At 37.8% G+C, this 21,962-nt stretch overlaps 1 protein-coding gene across 3 annotated transcripts in view; it reads left to right on the top strand.

Annotated features, from left to right (window-relative positions):
- The window catches only part of TSHZ3 (teashirt zinc finger homeobox 3), an 80,737-nt gene extending 59,191 nt beyond the window's left edge, over positions 1 to 21,546 (top strand). For all 3 annotated transcript variants that reach the window (XM_075940155.2, XM_075940156.2, XM_075940157.2), the window contains one exon: positions 12,715 to 21,546. In XM_075940155.2, the coding sequence (XP_075796270.2) occupies positions 12,715 to 15,914 (3,200 nt within the window). In that variant the 3' untranslated portion in view covers positions 15,915 to 21,546. The remainder of the gene's footprint in view (positions 1 to 12,714) is intronic.
- Positions 21,547 to 21,962: the final 416 nt, after the last annotated feature.

The following is a 21,962-nucleotide window of genomic DNA, read 5'->3' as shown; positions in this document are numbered from 1 at the left end:
CTAACACATTTGGAGAAATGTCTTCCTGTTGAGAAACTATCACAAAAGTAAACTTTAAAAATCTCTACACGCAGTGGGTTGATTGCTATTTTTCTGAAATACTCACCTGCTTCAGTGGTAGTCTTATTTATTGTATGTTTCAATGATAATTTCATATTCACCTTCTTATTGAACATTCTCTTATTACCTGTCAAATTCATTTTGGCAGTTGGGGCTTTTTGTCAGTGTTTTTTTCTCTAATGTTGTTGTTTAATTATAAGCATTTACATCTAACTGATCAAAATTAAACTGTTTATCCATAAACATTCATAATTGCATACCATATGGAACATTAATAGTGAATATAATAAACCTTCACCTTTACTGAAGCATCTCTTGGTTCTACAGCAGTTCTTTAATCTGTCTCAATAGATTTCTAGTGTACAGCTCATATAGATTTGGTCAGTGACAAGGGTTAGAGTAGTCTTGTAGAACATTTACTTGTAGCTGTGAAAAGCCCACATTCATCAGAGGATTAGGTCGATCAGATTGTACCGGGATCAATGGAAGGCCTGTGTGATCCCTCTTAGGCTGTAATGTGTTCACCTTCTTTGGAGAGAATTCACATACACACACATTTCTCTGTCTTAAAGCCATTTATCTCAGAATGTCAAATTGCAATAATTAACCATTATTGATCTTAAATTCAATTAACTTCATTAACACAGGTCATGATGAGGGTGCTTGTAAGGGAAAGGCACTTGACAAGTGTCTTTTCTTATGTGACATTGGATGTTCACCGTTGTGGCTATAAACTACCAAAGGAACATCTTTTAAAAATGACAAGAGTTTGGTTGGTGACTAAAAGGAAACATTTTAATCCCCTCTCCACTCACCATTTAGTTTTCAGGTTTTCCACTGTATTCCCTGTTCAAAATTCAGTGAACCTTGTACTTCCAGCTTGTGATTTTAGAGTGGTCTTGTAGGAAAGCTCAACATACCCAAATATACTTGAAGAACAGCGAAGTTCACTAGGACTGAGGATGGACATCCATTTACAAAAGAGTATGATTATTAGATGAAATGGGTATTTAGTGTATCTCTCTGCTGTACAATATGAAACAAAATGAAAACATCTTGTAGAGAGAAATCCTGAAGTCTTTACTCAGTTCTTAGTCCTAGCTCAGGCAAAACTCCCTTATTGTATGGCTGAGTAGAAACTGAGTAAGGACCCCAGATGCTGGCCCATAACAATGTTTCTTTTCATGGAGCAACTTCATTGTAAGTGGAGATTTCCAATAGCTGAAATTGCAGTTTGCATAATGCAGTGCTTTGAAGCAGTTTTGGAATGTCATTGCACTTCACTGTCCACATATTGCACCAAGTTCATAAACAGGTGGTGCACCTAACAGTGCTCTTGAAGCCACTACATAAGTGTCACAAAGAACAAAAGCTTTGGTTTAAAGGCCTTTTAATGTAAGGAAAAATTAGCATGATTATTTTAAAAATAATCTCTTGGAATGACATCTATACTCCAACTGAAATAATTTTTAAGGTGAAATCAGGACTGTATATCTGAGTTTTAAAATTTAACATGAAGCCTTTGCTACATATCCAGAGATCTGTGTTTGTTTCTCATCTTGCTAATACTAACACAAAGCCACTCTTTAGGACATTTAAAAGGTTACAAGATAAGTACAAATTAAAAGCAACCAGGAACATAGGAATATCACAGAGAGTGAAAGTATAGATGTTTTTCCTAACATTCTCAGAAATTCTAATTAATAATTAGAAGAACAGAATCAGATAAAATTGTTACCGTTCAGAAACAGATTTCTGAGACAATTACATGGTCATTTTCTCACTGCATTTGCTATTTCTACTCCACTGTACAAAGCATTTGCTGAGAAGAGGCAGGGCAGAAGCAAAATGGTTTGATGATGGCTTTTGATCATACAAAAAAACTAAAGTTCCCTTACAACATCTGTTTTCTTAGTGAAGGATTATAATAATTAAGAGCTATTAGAGCCATATTGAGAACTTTTATGCTCATGTCTACTTATCCTGGAGTTGACTGCAAATCTTGTATTAGTTTGTTGAATGGTCTATGTGCTTTCCAGCGATTAAGAGATGTTACCCAAATACCAATATCAAGCCTGGAGTTGTGGCACTGTTTTTTGTTGTTTTAGTTTTTGGAATCCATTTCATGTTTCCATTCAGGGAAACTTGCATTTAACCTTATGTTGTTAACAACTTTTTTCCTAATAGTTTTGTGTTTCCTGAGGATTTGATTGAATAATTTTTCCAACAAAAAGAAATTGGTAATTTTGAGCTCAGAAAAACACCATGGATAGTATGTCAATAGTTAAATATGTGGTTCAGCTCAAAACTAGGATTAAAGCTATACCACTGTCTGTCTGCCTATGAACAAATGTCTCTCATTGTGTTATGCACTTGCATAGCATGGAGAATTTGCCACAGGTCTGTATGTTGCAGCCAAGGAACCTGCCCTGGAAACCAGTAGGAACTGGAATTTTGTCTTCCTTAGGACAGGTTGCGTTGTTCATAGTGAGTAATTCAGACAAGAAATTTAACTTTAGCTGAAATAGCTGCAGATAGACTGATTTTGCTAATTTATTTGTTAATTGAAATTGTTCAGTTTATGTGATTCTTTGCTTGTGAACTGTTCACTTCAGCAATTAATGATTTACCATTTGTAATTGACTGCTTTGCTTGCTGTTGTTTCCACTTTCTGGTTGACTGATTGATACTTGAAATATTATAAGCAGGAGGCGTACAGATATTGAACACCCATATTCTCTGGTGAATCACTTTGTTTATTGGCAAATAGGTATATTTTTACAGAGAAAAGCCCTTCTGCAATAATTTGTGTGCACTGCACTGAGGTGGGTGGTAAAATGTGTCCCTGCAAAACAAGGGACGGGAACAAAAAAGGGCATGAATGTAGTGAAACAAGCAGCAATTCAGAACCTGAATGAATGGTCACAAGCACTATTTTTCTGGTTGCCTAGCTCTAACTATGATGCTGCTCATAAAGGACAAGATTTTCTTGGCTATTACATGCATTCAGCGAGGGGCGAAAGCAAGAAGCCTTTCATCTGCCTTCCAGAAGGGCCAGAAAAAATTCCAGTCCCTGAGTTGATGGGACCACAGGGATTTGCCCAGCATGTGTAGTGCCACAAAGGGGGCATGAAGGAGCCAGGGTCCTAGCTCTATCCCACAAAGATATGGCCATGAGCATACTTGTTCTTTTGCTTCTTGGAGCTGCATGAAGCAAAATGACAACTTGGGCTTCTTCAAAAGCTCTGCACTGCTCCTGGTATAAATAACACAGTAGGGCACACAGCATGGGCCAAATTCTGTGCTCTATCTTCTGTTCACCTATTTCATGACTAAAACAGAGAATAATTGAACTTGCATTGGACAAAGAAATCTAGGTTCCATTTGCTTCCAGCACAAGTTAGTTGTGTTGTATGGGTATAAATGAGAGTTGCTGGCTCCTGAATAGTCTCTTTTGCCAAACTGTTGTTCTTACTGTGACAATTTTTAGTTTGTCTTAGACACCATATTGTGCTGTTCAGAAATTAATTAAAACATGTTGTACATGGCAAAAGTGGGGCTTTTTATTCTGCAAATACTCAGCACATTGTCCATGCTGGTGGTTTAGATGTAGGATCTCATGATGAGTTTCTTCGTAAGGCTTACGTTAACTCTGGTCAGCAGCTTTTTGTAGAAAAAGGCAATGAGAGCTGATCTCTTCATGCAAGCCGGTCCAAATCATTAGCCACTCCTCATTCAACCTGATTCCTAGAACGGAAGGCTGTAATGTGACATATGGATGTGCTGCTCAACATGTGGGACAGGTGTGAAATGAGATCTCATGTGGGTGATTTTAACAGTTTTTGGGATCACAGGTGTCCTGCTCAAAAGAGGGAGCAAGGGCCTCGTGCAGAAACAAGGGCAAAACACTAGTTTGGAGTTGACCTGGATATGATCTGTTGGCTGTCTCTAGTCTCTTGGAACACCACTTACCTCAAGTTCTGCTCTGAGCTGAGAGCAGAAAAGTTATTTGTGGGAGTGTTTAGGCAGTGCCTCTTGTTGACTCTGAGCATTCTACATTCCCTGCTACTGAATGTAGATTGTTGGCCATGCACAGATCCTGCTGCTGAGAGAGATTTGAGATCACAGGTTCTGGACTTCTGATCACTTCACTGGGGAATTCAGTCCTTAATTATTTTTAAAGATTAAAACTATCAAATTGTTTCTAGTTATGTGCACATGCAGAGGCAGTTTTGGACCAGAACCTAAAAATATGGATTCCTGGTCTTGTTCCACATAGGTGTTTTGCCTGTATCCATTTATTGTAACAACTAACTTATCAGGTAATTAAAGAATTCTGAATTCCAACAGTAGACTGTGTAACTTAACTCTCTGTGCCTTCATTTACCCTTTCTACAAAATGGGGATAACAGCACTCACTTAGAAGATAGGGATGGTGAGAAGAATAATACATTTATGCATGTTAAAGCTGTTGAACTCCTTAAATGCAGGGAGCTGAATGGAAAGGTCAAAATGTTATAAAAATTCATCTGCTATAATAACTTCAATTTTTCAGCTGTGTGTTAAGTGTTGTTGTTAGTGCTTGCACTGGGAAAGTACACTGTGACTGAGGAAATTATATAAATGAGCGATTTGAAGAGTCATCTTTGACATACCAAAATTTCAAGTAATAGTTGGTTTGAGACAAGAGAATGCCTTCCTTATCTGAATAAGTAATCTAAGTTTCTTCTGATATCTCAGTCTCATTTATTGGATCCACGTGTTCCAAACTGCATAACGTGGAGGTGAGATGAGTGAGTTCTTCCAGACAGAAGTTTACTAAAGCTGAGTAATTTGGAGGAGAGAACTGGGTTTGGCTGCTTTCTCATTTAAATTACATCAAGGAAGCATGGGATCTAGGTGATGTGAGAGTAAGGTGCTCATTGTAGATTTGCTTCACTCTGTGTTCAGGCTGGTTCACATTTCAGTGTAGCAGAAACTGTTTGCGTTATCTTCACTTTATGTATTCTCGTCTACATAATTCTCTTCTCTAACGCTAACAGTTGATTTGAGCTCTCAGAAGTTGCTCCAAGTGTAATACCAGTACAGGATGCTGGATTAGAGCAGCTGGCTAGCTTCCTGTGGCCTATTTCTGAGCTTTCTGTATCAGACAGCTGCAGTACTTTCAGCAAAGAAACAAATGCTCGTACACTTCAAAGTTTCTGGTGCTTAATGATAGCCACCCATTACACTGCCATGCTGTCACATCCATCCCCACTCCGATCCCCAATAATTTAATACCACACTATTATTGGCATGAAGAAGCTGTAGATTTATTAACACACAAAATATCAACTAAACAAGCATTAATCATGCACATTACATCAAATTAACATGTAGAAAATTAATATTCTTGACCTTGCCAGTGGGCAGAATAATAAATCTTGGAGTAAAATCTTACTCCAGTGAAAGGTACCAACTATTCCAGCCGATTTGTGAGAGAAACATGGAGCTCTCCACCTGGAAATAACATTTCACTCCAACATCAAACATTCCTGCCCCTATGAAATAGAGCTCTGAGTTCCCTAAGCAGGAATTACATCTACACAAGGTACTCAGGAATCAGCATTATATAGCAAAGCATTTGTATAGAAAATCAAACAAACATTGCCATTCCTCTCTTATGTAGTCACTTGGGGGGAGAAAAAGAAGACAGTCTGCCTCTGATTTCTGTTACATAGCAAGGTGATTCTGAAAGGTGCTGGATTGACAACAATTTTTTTGGGTGGGGGGGCTTTTTATGGCTTTTTAGTCCATATAATTGGTACACTCTGGACAATGGTGGTACATAACATTCACCATACACACCATTTACCCACTATCCCACAGTATTCACCAGAAAGGCCTCTAGGCATCAGGGAGCATTTCTGTGTCCATAACTCATTGAGTTCTCTTCCTCTATGCAGTGCATGCCAGTACTGTTGGGTTTTTTGTTTTGTTTTTTCTTGGTTTGCTTTGGTGACGTTTGTGTACATCTTCAAGGAACTTGACTGTGATGCCAGTTCATTTTTACTGTGTTTCAAATCTTCCATTGGACAGTAATCATTTTTAAACACTACCAGCCTGGCCTGCTTTTCATCCAGTGATCTACTGTGAAAGTGAAAGGTTCTGTTCCACCGGTGAGCTTTTCCCTTCTATATCCCTCACTTTCTGAGTCATTTCATACCAAAATGTGCTGGCAGACCAACAACAGGATTTCTCTTGTCTGTTACTGATAGTGGTGAATACTCACTGTATATAGTAAAATGTAGCAAGGGAGGTGTAGATTGGACATTAGTAAATGTTTAAGTGATATTTAAGAGCAGGTTCGATAAACATCTATCAGGAATAATCTAGATAGTGCTGGGTCCTGCGATGAGGACAGGGGACTGGGCTTGATGACCTCTCAAAGTCCGTTCTAGTTCTAGGATTCTAGCTGCCCTGTATTTTATGTGCTGCCCATTGAAAGACAATAACATTTTTTTTCTATTGTTGTACTCAACATTTTGTGCTGTAATCAGACCCTACTCCAAAGAACCAGCCCTATCAACTCAGACTGTGATCTTTTGAGTTCTGCAACAATAAGCAATGAAAAGCCTGGTCATGATCATTTCTGCTCCCAACTCCTTTCTTTTATCCTCCTTTTTAATGGAAGAATTTAAAAGGGTTCATATTTTTAAGGGATTTGAAGCTTCTGCAGGGTGTACTGAAAATCAACTGACTGCTGGGCCCTAAAAACACATGGATTTTTCTCTCGTGTGTGGATAACTATATATGTAGAGCAGATACTGGTTCTCTTTCCTTCCTTTGCAGAACATTGGTTCTGCTCTCAATGAGCAGAGGATGGAATGCATTTTATGGGCCCTGTGTACCATGCTGTTGTGCAGTGAATTCTTTGCTGGTGCCCAGGGGTTTTTATGGTGGAGTGAGGGATATACTAGGCTGTGACTGGTTAATTTGACACAAAACAGATTCATTGGCTGAAAAGATAACACCCAGCATGACGGCAACCTGCATTTCTGAGGCTGTCATTTCATAGCCAGCAAAGTGAATTTTGTTTATACTGGGCTTGGCACCAGGAATTACCTGTAATAAGTACAAAGAGAATGTAACACGAGGCAGTATTATATGGCCTCTTTCAAGCATAAAGGGAGATTTGTGTAACTCGTTAAGTATTTGAGCAAAATGAAACTCTCTTGAGTTCTGCTCTGGTCTTTCCAAACTAATTAAATTAGAGTTGTCCCTGTCTAAGTTAGTTTGGGCGGGATGGAGGCTGTGTCCAGAGTGTGAGAAGAACATGAACATAAATGAGTGAAAATCCATTGGTTTTGGTGGAGTTGTGCTTGTTTACACCAGGGGTGAATTTGGCCGAGGGCATCGGCAGCACAATTACCAGAATAAACATTTTGATTTTAGCCTCCCATATGTGTAGAAATATGATGTAGAAATATTAGTTCCCATTGCTTGCAAGTGTCCATGGCATGTGCATTGGGCATGTCTTTGAATATATCCATGTATGTACAGTATGTGCATGTATAGATCGTTTTGGGCAGTGAGGTAGCACAAGTTATTTCTGCTAGCGAAGAAATGATGCATAGCTTAGTTATGAAGGTAATTCCCTCTAGTATGGAAATGAATGCCATTATATTGCAGCTTACTACTAGGCATTTATATCAAATGTGTTCATTTCATTTTTACCTAGCAGTTTAGTTAATAATTATAACAAATGTTAATGAGGATGCTGTCTGTTCTCTCCTCCTCCCTACCTTACTGAGGTTAGGTTTCTTCATTTTTCTGATATCCTAACTTTCCCTACAAACTCAGGCCATGCCAGGAAAGCATTTTCCTAAATTTGTCAGTTGGATTGTCACGATCATAGAATCATTTGGGTTGCAGGTGACTTCCATGGGGTCACCTGGTCTTGTAGGATAAGTTTTGTTGGGAGTGAGTGTGTTTGTTTATGTGGAAGCCAAAAAACACTAACAGAACTACATGATTTTTCCCTTGTCTAGCCTTATCAATGTATTTTGTCTTCAGAGGTTCCTTTAAAGCCCCCTTCTCCCTGATTGTGCTGTTGAGGTGTTAAAGAACAATGGCAAACCTCCCTCACTGTTTCAAACATTTACTTTACATATAAAAATACTGGAAGATTTACCTGTCATTGCTTGGGTCCTTAACTCAAATATGTTTTGTTTTTCTTAATTTAAACCATTGCTCTGAGGTGGGGCTGGGGAAGTGGGGTTCAGTATGCAGACTGCGCCGGGAAGAGAGGACAATGCCAGCCCTCTCTCACTTCAGTAGCTTGGGGTCAGGTGAGAAGTGTGTGCCCATGGCCGCTGCAGCTGCAGTGGGCACATCTGGGAGAAGAGTGTATGCCCCCTGGCTGGGGGACAGACAGACATACAAACAAACTGATAAACTGAAATATATAGTAGATAGCTGTTCCTTTCTCCACTCCTATCCCCTGTTGGCCCAGTGGGGTTATATCTCTCCCAGTCCTCAACTCTGGCTCCTTGCTTCCCCCTTGTGGTCATTCTGCAGCATAACTGTCCCTCCTGCCATATGCCTCCCTTTCCATTTTATTAGTCGCAATCGCATTCCAGGCACATCCCATTGATAAGAGGAAGCTGCATACCAAATGTGGTGATCCAAGCCCTCATTGTTTAGGAAGAAAAAAATTTAAAAAACGATCTGCAGCTACTTAGGGTGCATATACACTGTACCGTAGTTGGAAAGAAGATACACATTTTGAGCTACACAAATTGTGTATCTTATTTCGATCTTATTTCAAAATAGCTTATTTTATAATTTGGTGTGTGTACACAGCACTTATTTTGAAATTAATTGCAATTCCGAAGCATCCCATACTCCTCGTGGAATGAGGTTTACAAGGACGTCAGAATAGTAAGTCCATTACATTTCAAAATAACGGGTGCTCTCAAAAGACACACTGCAGCGTAGACCTAGCCTTAAAGACTAACAAAAAATGTAGATGGGATCATGAGCTTTCATGGGCACAACCCACTTCTTCAGCTGAATGGAGTTTGGGGTCCAAGATATAAATAAATAGCAGAGAAAAAGGGGGACTGGGGAGGAAAGGAGAATGGAAAAAATGGGGGGAAAATATTGTAAAAGTATCCATGCTAAATGATGCTAATAAAGTGAGCTCTAGGAAGCTCTAAGGTGCTTAGTTTTTTACGTCATTAGGGTGTGGAATGTAGCAGCCCATGCAATTCAGGTCTTTGTTCAGACCCACATTCCAGGTGTCAACTTGTAGTCTACAACCTATCCTGGAAAATGACCCCTCACTCTCATAGGCTTTGGAGTCCAGTCCTTGCCTACAGAAAACCCCCTAACCTGAAACAAATTATTTCCAGCAACCATGCAGCATATCTCCATCATACTCATCCAGGAACACACCCCTATAATCAACTCTGGTGCCAGCTCAGTCTACATATCTATATAAGTGACATCATCTCAGGACCTAACCACATAAGCCACCACATCAGAGACTCATATAACTGCACATCCATCAATGTGATCGGTGCCAGAAATGCCCCTCTGCCATGTGTATTGGCCAAACTGGACAGTCTCTAAGACATAGGATTAATGGACACAAATCAGATATTTGAAATGGTAAGACACAGAAACCTGTTGGGAAATGTTTCAGCTTGCCTGGGCACTCACTAAAGGATCTAAAAGTGACTGTATTATTGCAAAGCAATTTCAAAAACCAACTTGAGAGAGAAGCTGCAGAACTTGGTTTCATTTACAGGTTTGACACCAGGAGATGTGGTCTGAAGAAAGACGTGACCAGGATGAGCCACTATGTTCCATACCCTAGTGACATAAAAAGCTAATCACCGGGTATTTAGAGCCCACTCTATTATCCTCATTAAGAAGGACACTCTAATTGACAATATTTTCCCCCATTTTTTTCCTTCTCTTTTCCTCCCCATCCCCTCTCTTTTTCTACTATTTATTTGTACCTTGGACCACTTACTCCATTCATCTGAAGAAATGGGTTGTGCCTACGAAAGCCTATGATACCATCTACATTTTTTATGAGTCTCAAAGGTGCTGCAGGACTATTCGTTGTTTCTTAATTTTTTTCATTTAGGGTGTGTTTACACAGTAGGGCTTAACTCAAAATAAGCTACAAAAATTGAGCTACGTCAATTGCGTAGCTCATTTCAAAAAGCTGTGAATGGGACGACCGAGTGGTTCAGTCCAAGCAAAATTCCAAAGGTTTCAATAGTCAGAGAAACAGGCAAGAAAAAAATTGGTTGTGTAAGCTTTGCTCATGCCAGTGAGCACCTATTCACACAAATAGTTTCATTGATGCCCAGGGACAATTCCTGTGACTAGTCACTATTACGAGGGAAAGTAACACTCTCTAGTCCTATTTGAATAAAGGGTGAAAAAGCCAGGCCGATTTATAGACCACCTCAGTGTGCTCCCTCAGGATGCAGGTGTGAAAATGCAATCTTCCTAATGCAGGCAGTATGACAGCAACTTCCCTTTTCCTTTATGCCATACAGAGGGTGTGATTTCTCAGCTTGGAAAGGGAGGCACTGGGACAGGAGATTTTATTACATTAAAAAAAACCACGCCAACAAAAACATACCCAGTTTTTCAAAAAAGAGTAATAGAAAAGGATTGTGCTATTTCAGGCCACATTTGCTTTTATTTCAAAGGGCCTGCAACATCATTCCTTTCTTACTTTTAAAGTTCACAACTCTTGGAGCTTCAGTGTGGTTCTTCAGTTCAGTTACTGATCATTGGTAGCCAAATGTTTTGATCATTGTCATTAATACTCTCTCTTTCAGTAAGTACTTTACACTACTCGGGTCCTCTGGAATTGAGAAATACAGTCTTGACATCTCTCCAGATACATGGCCCATTTGATCTGTAATACCCATGCACAGTTGTGCGTGTGCTCTGACTTCATATGTTTGTGCTTTCAAGGGTTTAACTCAGAATACAAGGGCCAGATTATATCCTCACATGGTTGGAAGCAATTTTGCTAAAAGCATCCATGTGGGAAGGCACTAGTACATTTTTGTTTGTTTCCCACCTGAGTGCACCATACTCCTTTTGAAAGTTCAACTCCAATGTTAGTTTAACAGTTTATTTCATCATTAGCGCTTCACTTGAACAACCATCCTGAAAAGAAACGTGAAATATTTCTAATGATAGATATCCACTGTACTTTTCTCCTCCTCCTTTCACTGCCCTGGATGAAATAACTTCATTTGATCAATATACAATGTACACTCTAGCCTGAATAAACAGGCTATATAGATTGTGGTATATACTAAACTGTGCAATGCTTGGCCAGATGCCCGCACATTCCAGGTGTGTTGTGAAGCCAAGTGTCTTCAGCTATCTGAAAACTGTGTGTATCTACTGTAGCTGCATTTTTTTCTAAGAATGTTATTGTTTTGGCAATAGATATCTAGCAAGTTCTCCAGGTAAGATTATATGATTAGTCTAGTTGCTCTTTTAAAAAGCCCCAAAATATTATCTAATATACATGTATTTATATGGATTTTATCTTTTCATTTATCCTTAAACTAAAACATTCAGTAGAAATAAATTAGTTTGCTCCATTAGTGATCAGTCTCTTAATGTTTTGCTGGAATTTTCCTTCCCAAAGGCATTACTCTTATGTGTAAAAAACACATAAAGCGCCTGTATGAAAAACTAACATAAATCTAGTCTATTCCTAACTAGGAAGAGAGTATTAGATTTACATCACTAGTTGCATTACTTTAGAAAAAAGACAGGATCCCTGTTGGGTGCCCATGTAGCTTATGCTGAGTAAATATTGACAAAGTAGTCTAAAGAGCAAACACTTTGACATTTGTAAGGTCCACTGGAAGGTCTTGTATATATTTATACAGCCAGAATGAGAACAGCATACCAATTTTCTTGAACTTGCTCCTGACATAATTCTGCATGGGCTTTCTTATTGAGGAGAAAAGTGTGTTTAAATGTGAATGGGTCATTTGTTGCATCCATAATGAATACCTTGAATCACTGTTAGTCAGTAATTTCTGAATTTTGAGTCACCTGTTTTACCACACCAAAGGGGAAAAAAAGACTGAAAGAAAAAATCTTTCTTTTAATTCATTGTAATCAATGTACATTGTTTTTCACTTTGTAGGAATTTTATTGATGTTTTTGTCCTTTATATTTATTAAAAATTGAGTCTCAAAAATGTAATGAGTAAAAAATGCTTGCTTAATTTAAATTGTGAATCTGTCTGTTAAGAAATGCATTAGGGGTAGGAGAAGCATAAGACATATTAATTGACAGACAGGAGCTGCTGTCTCTGAGGTTGATACAAGTAATTTATTACTTTAGAAATGAATGCCACCTCCAGAATGTGCTTCATTAATTTCAAATTTAGTTTTAATTTCAAGCTGTTGCCCCTTGAGAAGAATAAGGTGGCAAATTATGTTTGAAGAGCAGATTTTTTTTTCTTGCTCTGAAGAAACATGAAATTTTAACTGTTTAATTTTACAAATAAATGCAGTTCTTTGACTGAATATTTTAACAGCTAATCGAAAGTATGAGCAACAGTCACTAATTCCAGTTGTTTCTGTTTTGTTTTTCTTTTGTCCATGGTAGCCTATGTTTCAGATGAACTGAAGGCCGCAGCACTGGTGGAGGAAGACATGGAACCTGATGAAAATCCACTTGACGGGGAGCCTTCAGCAAAATATGTGTGCCCAGAGAAAGACTACAGTAAGAACTGCCAGAGCTACCAAAACTCTCCAGCTGCTGAATTTTCCAGTCACGAAATGGACAGTGAATCACACATCAGTGAGACAAGTGACCGAATGGCAGATTTTGAAAGCAGCTCTATCAAAAATGAGGAAGAGAGCAAGGAGGTTGCAATACCACTTGAGGATTCTGCTGTCTCTGATAGCTTAGAACAAATGAAAGCCGTATATAATAACTTCCTTTCCAATTCCTACTGGTCCAATCTCAATTTGAATCTCCACCAGCCAACTTCAGAGAAAAACAATGGTAGCAGCAGCAGCAGTAGTAGCAGCAGCAGCAGTTGTGGAAGTGGTAGCTTTGACTGGCATCAGACTGCTATGGCAAAGACACTGCAACAAGTTTCTCAGAGCAGAATTCTTCCTGAACCAAGTCTTTTTAGCACAGTTCAGTTGTACAGACAAAGCAGTAAGCTTTATGGTTCTATATTTACTGGAGCCAGTAAATTCCGCTGTAAAGACTGCAGTGCGGCGTATGATACCTTAGTAGAATTAACAGTGCACATGAATGAAACAGGACATTATCGAGATGACAACCATGAAACTGATAACAATAACCCTAAAAGATGGTCCAAACCTCGTAAACGTTCTTTGCTTGAAATGGAAGGGAAAGAAGATGCCCAGAAAGTATTGAAGTGTATGTATTGTGGCCATTCATTTGAATCTCTTCAGGACTTGAGTGTTCATATGATAAAAACAAAACACTACCAAAAAGTGCCTCTGAAGGAACCTGTTACACCTGTAGCAGCAAAAATTATCCCAGCAACTAGAAAAAAAGCATCACTGGAGCTTGAACTTCCAAGTTCTCCAGATTCCACAGGTGGGACACCAAAAGCAACAATCTCGGACACCAATGACACATTACAAAAGAATTCAAATCCTTACATTACACCAAATAATCGTTATGGTCACCAGAATGGTGCCAGCTATGCTTGGCATTTTGAAGCAAGGAAATCCCAAATTCTCAAATGCATGGAATGTGGAAGCTCCCACGATACTTTGCAGGAACTCACTGCCCACATGATGGTGACAGGACATTTTATAAAAGTCACCAATTCTGCCATGAAGAAAGGGAAGCCAATTATAGAAGCCCCAGTGACACCAACAATAACAGCTCTACTTGACGAAAAAGTACAGTCTGTGCCACTTGCTGCCACCACTTTTACTTCTCCCTCCAACACGCCTTCTAGTGTCTCCCCAAAATTGAATGTTGAAGTAAAAAAAGAAATAGATAAAGAGAGGGGGATTGCTGAAGATAAAATTAAAGACAAAGAGAAGTCAAATGAAGATGAGGAAAAGTATGATATCTCCTCAAAATATCATTACTTGACTGAAAATGACCTGGAAGAAAGTCCTAAAGGGGGGCTAGATATTTTAAAGTCCTTAGAAAACACAGTAACATCAGCTATAAACAAAGCCCAGAATGGTACACCAAGCTGGGGGGGCTACCCCAGTATTCATGCTGCCTATCAACTACCTAACATGATGAAGCTGTCATTGGGTTCATCAGGAAAAAATACACCTTTAAAATCAATGTTCGGAAACAATGAAATAGTGTCGCCAACTAAAAACCAGCCCCTACTGTCACCACCAAGCAGTCAAACCTCCCCTGTGCCAAAAACAAACTTTCATGCCATGGAAGAACTGGTAAAGAAAGTCACTGAAAAAGTGATTAAAGTTGAGGAAAAAATGAAAGAACCTGAAGGAAAACTGTCTCCCGTGAAACGTGCGACACCTTCGCCGTGCAGCAGTGAAATCAGTGAACCCCTCAAAATGGAGGCCTCCAATGATGGTGGTTTTAAAAGTCAACGGAACAGTCCAGTTCCTCAGAGGGATAATTGCAAGGATAGTCCAACTCTAGAACCAGTGGAAAATGGTAAAGAGCCTGTAAAGTCAATCGCAAGTACATTAAGCAGCAGTACAGCTATTATTACAGATCATCCTCCTGAGCAACCATTTGTAAATCCATTAAGCGCACTGCAGTCTGTCATGAATATTCACCTTGGGAAAGCAGCAAAGCCATCTTTGCCTGCTCTGGATCCAATGAGCATGCTTTTTAAAATGAGCAACAGTTTGGCGGAAAAGGCTGCAGTGGCCACCCCACCTTTACAATGCAAAAAAACAGACCACTTAGACCGTTATTTTTATCATGTCAACAATGACCAACCCATAGATTTGACGAAAGGCAAGAGTGACAAAAGCTGCTCTTTGGGTTCAGCGCTTTTGTCATCCACATCAACATCTTCTGCATCTTCTTCATCTACAGTGACAACAGCAAAGACATCTGCAGTCGTGTCATTCATGTCAAACTCGCCGCTACGCGAGAATGCCTTGTCAGATATATCTGATATGCTGAAGAACCTGACAGAAAGTCACACATCAAAATCTTCCACACCTTCCAGCATATCTGAGAAATCTGACATTGATGGTACCACAATAGAGGAACCAGAAGAGACTACACCAGCTCAGAAAAGGAAGGGACGTCAGTCTAACTGGAACCCCCAGCACTTGCTCATTCTGCAGGCCCAGTTTGCAGCCAGTTTACGACAGACATCAGAGGGAAAATACATTATGTCAGACTTGAGCCCTCAAGAAAGAATGCATATTTCCAGGTTTACGGGACTCTCAATGACCACAATTAGCCACTGGTTAGCCAATGTGAAATACCAGCTTCGAAGGACGGGAGGAACTAAGTTCCTTAAAAATTTGGACACTGGGCATCCAGTGTTCTTTTGTAATGACTGTGCTTCACAGATCAGAACTCCTTCAACTTATATCAGCCACCTTGAATCACATCTAGGTTTCAGGTTAAGAGACTTGTCCAAACTGTCCAATGAACAGATTAACAATCAGATAGCACAAACAAAATCACCATCTGAAAAACTGGTGACATCATCTCCAGAGGAAGACATTGGAACTTCCTATCAGTGTAAACTTTGTAACAGGACTTTTGCAAGCAAGCATGCTGTTAAACTTCATCTTAGTAAAACACACGGGAAGTCACCAGAAGATCATCTTCTGTATGTTTCAGAGTTGGAAAAGCAGTAGCATTTGCTTTTGATTAAAATAACTGTAATTTGCTTTGAGGAAAACCGTCAAAGACGCCTTAAAGCTACTGTTTAGTTCTTGGCACATGTTCTTATTTTAACTCCAGAGAGTCACTCTGGGCTGAACTGTTTTGTATAATTGTACAGCGTTTAATAGAGGTGCATAATCAGCTGTTGTTACTGGTAAAATATGAAGGTTAAAATGCAGTGGTAAGTGTTTGGAAATTTGTGTAAATTGGATTTAGTTGCTGTGCATCCCTCTGATGCATCAAGCTGCATGCATTAACAGACAGTTTAATTAAGCATTTATAACTAATTCTGGTGCACTTTTTTCATGTGACCTAAGTGTGCTGGTATTTCTCACCCTATAATCTTTAGCCCTCTGAGTACTTTGAAACACTTTTGCTTTTATTTGGTAAAAGTTATGGATATGTTTTTTAAAACCCTTATTAACTTAGTTCTAATGACTAATATGAACCTCCATTTATGCAGAGGTGTATCACACCTTGAAATTTAAAATATTATTTTCACATTGAAACATAAATGTATATATTGTATAGATTTCAAAATCTCTTATGGAAACGTAGTTGTGGTTAATGCCATGTTTTTCTTCAGCATTTTTAGCAATGATGGGTTTTGTACCTGATATGCCTCGGGTATAAGGTATACCTATATATAGTGTATATTTCTTTTTTAGGTCCAAGGGTTTTTCTTTAAACATCCAGCCATTGTAAAATATATGAAAAATACCACAGATAGCATTTATAAAGTATTCAGAAACATTATTCTTAAAGCAAAGTATGATTGTTTTGTTTTGCTATACAGTACATCTTTATTGATAGAGGTTCATGTTTAAATTATACATATTTATTAGTATCGCTGCCATTTGTTTTTTAAACCATCTGAATAACAGAAGCCACGGACTGCATCCTTGGCATGCATTATAACTATTTTGCACAACATGACTTTTAAAGGTATTTATTAGTAAAAGAAATTTAAATAAAATAAAAAATGAGAGAATTCAAAATAAACTCAGTGCTCAAAGGGTTAAATCTATTTGAAAAACTTGTACTGTATTTCCTAAACATTGATAAAGCCTTTAAAATGTTTGTACTGTAATATTTTGCTTAAAAGTTATGAGGCATTCTGTGATATAACCTTTTACTTATTTATAAGCGCTATTGGTTGTTATTTCATATTGTAGAATGCCTTTTTATTTCAATTGGTAACTTTCTGTTTTGTTCTGCCTAATTATTCTCCCAAGATTCCATACTGCAGCTTTATCTTTAGGCATATGAAAGGTAACCCGTGGTTACCAGCACACTAAGTGATTCTGTTCGTCTCCATTTTTGGCAGTTAATTTGCAGAAGTAACTGACAGCTGACACCATATGAGAATCTATGTATAAAATATTGGCATGTAAACAGCACAGACACTGTAATGCACTCTGTGCCCTGTTTTGTTGTTGACAATGAAGCACCATTATATGACTCTTCATATAACCTTTTTTTCTACAGCAGCATTAAAATTGTCTTTTTGCTATAATTTTGTGTTGCATTCACAATTATGTCTGAAATGTGCTACGACTAACGAGCACATTAAAATTAAATTGTATGCTATCTGTTTATGACTGAAGCTTGAGTAGGTTTCTTCATCTGCCAGGTGCTAGCAGTCAAAAGCTGCACATAAATCACTGGAGTTTTAGTGAACTTTAGCATTTAAAGAGCAGGGTAGCACTTATTCAAAAGCTGCATTAACAAAACAAAAAAAATCCCCCAGAAAAGATAAATGAACATTATAACTCCACTTTAGACATCGGGTAAGATTGCCTGTAAAGAGGAGAGTTTATAAGCAACATGTGTGGCAAGGCAAATAGGTGTTTTGCTGTGCTGTATATTCAGACTTAGATAATGATGCTTAAACACATTCCTCTTGAATATACTAAATAGTGTCTGCAATTTATTGGTAGGTAGTTCCTGTCCCAATTTTTATTTATTAATAAAACCCAACCCCAAATCTCTCTTCAAAAGTCACTAGTTACCTGCCTAGTGTTGTTTGTTTCTTTTTTTGTTATCCTCTGCGGTGTAAAGGCTGCTATCTACTTCTTTTAAAACATTAGACATCATTCTGTTCATTTTACAAAGATCACTGCCTGAAGTCATATGTATTACTAGTAAACAGGCCCCATGAATAGCAACAGTCAACTCCAATACTTGGATTACAGACTAGAACTATGGGTTGGGGGATGTTTCAGTTTTTATATTTCTTTTGTCATGTGGCTTAAATCTGATTTTAAGGTCATTAGTGTACTGAAGTTGATGGTCTCAACTCAGATTCTAATGGACTTCTGTATGACAAAACTGCTGCACATAATTTGGATCGGTTAGCTGTGTCATCTCGACTGAATGCTCTCAGCTTCTTAGAAGAGGTAAGTTCTTCTGGACATGGCTGAGGTCTTTTTCTCGATAGTGAAACATCCCTTAAGGCCGTGTATATTTTTGAGAACAGATGATCTCAGTCCACATTGTGGCCAGAATCTTTACTTCTGGGAACACAGATTTTCTCCTTGAAAATTATAGTATCTTAAATACCATTAGATTTTAGAACAGAATTTCACTAGTGATGTTGACAGATTATTACATATATTTGCCACCCTAATATTTTTAAAAGGCACCATTGGATTGTAAGGTGGCATCGGTAAATAGTATTGTACAGAATTTCGCTGTTTTTGCTGTTTGGGGTAGGGGAAAACAGGAGAAACAAACTTCTCAGTCCTTTTCAATGTTTATTTTGTTTATTTCAAAATGCAGAGGGAGAAGGCGGTGATTGTGAACATCATCTACTACATATGCAGCCCCTCCTAATTTGTAGTGATAATCAATACTTGGGGCAAAATATCATCATATCAATATGCAGGGAAGAGGAGGTACAAATAAAGGGAGCAGCCAGCTCTATTAATGTGCACCACAAATGACTTTTCCATACGTTTTCAGAATATGTCTGAAACATTGCAAATGGCTAGTCAGGATCTGCATGTCCCAAATTTATTAAAATAAAGTTCACCTTGTGTTTTGGAAATTCCAAGACAGTTAAACCAGTATGAGTTCACATAATAAGGAATTTAGAGAATCAATGATCTTTATAACACCCTTTCCCCCCATACACTGATACATATATCATCATGGTAACTCTTAGTCCTAACCAAATCACCAGCCTATCTCTGTTGGCATAGATTTTTTCCCCACGTTAGACATGAAGATAAAAATTCAAGGTTTTCAACTACATTTGAGTGCCTAATTTTTGCTTTGCTTCTAATATTTTATCTAGTTTTAGAATTATGCAGATCAAGTGTGATAACAAAATGCCTAGAGAAAGGGCTTTTAAATGAAATTGTGGTGGGGTGGGAAGAGCTTTAAATCACAGGTGTATAAAGGTGACCCTGGTCTAACCCCACCCAAGTAGTGGCTTGTTGCAGCATACTGTATATCTTCCAGCTATCACATTTACGCAGTATCTTAAAATAACATTTGTGATAAATGTGCAATTTAACTAATTTATGGTGCTATGATGTGCTCAGGGCTACATGCAAGATGAAAATCTTAAATGGAGCTTGAACAGCTCACTTCACAACAAGAAATCAATATGCTGCCAGATCTTAGAGAGCTGTTCTCTGGAGTCAACATTGAGCAAAAATATCAGTGAATGTATCTTTAAGTTTTAAGCATCAAGAGATCTATAATTAACTGAAATATTATTTTTAAGTTCGTGCAAAGAACTCTTACTGGAACCTGAATCTCTTCAGCATCTTCATTTTATTTTATTTTGGCATCAAAAATTGCAGATGTGTTGTTCAAATTATATAGTTGCTTTCACTGTGCATGCTACAATGCAATTTCCTAACCAAAGCACAACAGATTAGTGTTTAAAAACTTAAATATTCACTCTGTTGGGATTATCAATGGCATCTTAATATGAATGTTAATAAATAGTTAATGATATTTTTAAAAGTTAGATATGTATATACATTTCATGGCAACAGAGGTTCTGCTGTTTGTATCATCAGGTCATTTTAAAAATTATACATACATGTAAAACTAAAGCAGCTCCTTTAATTTTGCGAGGTTTCATTTGAAAGCTACATTCAACTGCAACAGAGTACTTCATTAATTTTCTATGTAGCATGAGAGGAAATGAGGTGATGGGAACAGCTACATTTATTAAGTTTTGCATTTTAAAACTTGTCTCTGGGGATCTCAGTAAGTTGTTTAGTAAATATCAAAATAATACAATTATTTTGCCTGCTTCATCCTAGTAGCTTTTTATTGTAAGACTATATTAGTCCTTTACTAAATATTCTGATACCTACACTGTTCAGCAGAACTGATGTAGCTTATGTTATAGTACAGGAAATGGTCATAAAACTAAAAAAAAGATTCCAAAGTTATTTAATATTTTAAAAGTCATTGTATTTGTCTTTTAGTGAGCATTGAAATAATCAATTGTATTTGACTGGACAGCTATTCCTTTGGTATTAGAAGCATTAACCTGTATCTATCTCCCTAGGGTATTATTAGTAAATATATATAATCTTTGGCTAAAGGAAACCAGTAAATTCTCCTCTCTTGAGACTTTATGCCAAGTTGTGCCTTCCAGCCTTTAGTTGACAGGGTGTAGGTAAATGAGTGAACAAGATATAATTATCCTACTGCCCTCTCTGAATATAAAAGAGGTTCTGAAGTTCAGGGTGTGGTAAAATGGTAACAGTCTGTCAATTCCGTTGAGTTTTCATTAACTGTTATAAAGTAATAAAAATCTTGCATGTGTGCAACTCTGATGTTGGGGAAAACTCCCAGGTAAGTCTGTGCCTCCTTTTACTAAGTAAGGACTGACGAGGTAGTGCCCTTTATGAGAGGGAGTAAAATTCTCTATTATGTGTGCAGATTTTGTGTGTGTGTGTGTGTGTGTGTGTGTGTGTGTGTGTGTGTGTGTGTGTAATGAATCAGTAAATACATGATAAATCTATGTGCATGAAGCAGGAGAGTACAGTGAGGCTAAGACATTTTAAGATCTTGGTATTAAGCAGTAATTTCAAACTGTTTAGTGCAACAGAAATCATTTACATTTCATTGAATGATTTTATACATACTCTCATACATCCACAAATTAAACATAGTTGCAGATACCATGGTGATGAGAGTGGTATAAAATCTTACTTTATACACCTACAATGTATCTTTTGGTATATTGAATATATAAAATAATGAGTATAGAGAAACAAACATTAGAGAGGGATTTTGTTGTTTTCTTTTTTAAGCAATAGATTACAACATTTACCTGGGACATTTTTAATGTTTGCAACAGCTGTTGCTTAGTTCACTGTGTTTCCTTTGCCTTATTTATAACTGAAAATGTGCTTCAGCTTAAATAATCTTCTACGAGAGTTAAATTTAGATGTGCACTTTAAGATAGATGGTGATGTGCCTACACCATTAGCTACCTACATTCATGCACCCTTGTGTGTATCCAAAATATGTAACTGAAGATGCATAGAATATTTTAGTTCTATAAAAATTTGCCTATCCTTCATTTTAGGTGTCCTTGTAAGCAAATGGATAAAAAACAAGTTTTTGTTCTGTTTTGTTTTGTTTTTTTAATTACCACCTGAGCAAGGCATAACAAACCATTCCTTTTGGGTAACAATATAACATACCATCCCTTTAGCAATCAGTTTTTAAGGGACACTTGGCTTTTTAAAAAAGATACAAAACTGTTCTGGATAGAGGCAGATTGGTAAAAGAGACATCTCATCTGTATTTTACAACATATAGCATATAGGGGGCCATCTCTTCACATATAGCTGGATAAGTCTTCTATAACTATGATAAGAGGATTATCTGTCACTCCTCTCACTACTTAGATTTTCCTACAGTCAGATTAGAATGAGGTTACACATTCTTACTATGAAACATTTGAACTTTCAGAGTGGTAAAGCGACATGGTAACACAAAACTGGGCTAATTTTCTGGTTTCTTACATTTTGATACCTGAA

The sequence above is a fragment of the Pelodiscus sinensis genome, chromosome 12 (genome assembly GCF_052426305.1).
Source record: "Pelodiscus sinensis isolate ZL-2025 chromosome 12, ASM5242630v1, whole genome shotgun sequence".
NCBI lineage: Eukaryota > Metazoa > Chordata > Testudines > Trionychidae > Pelodiscus > Pelodiscus sinensis.
This window is presented reverse-complemented; position numbering and strand designations above follow the sequence as displayed.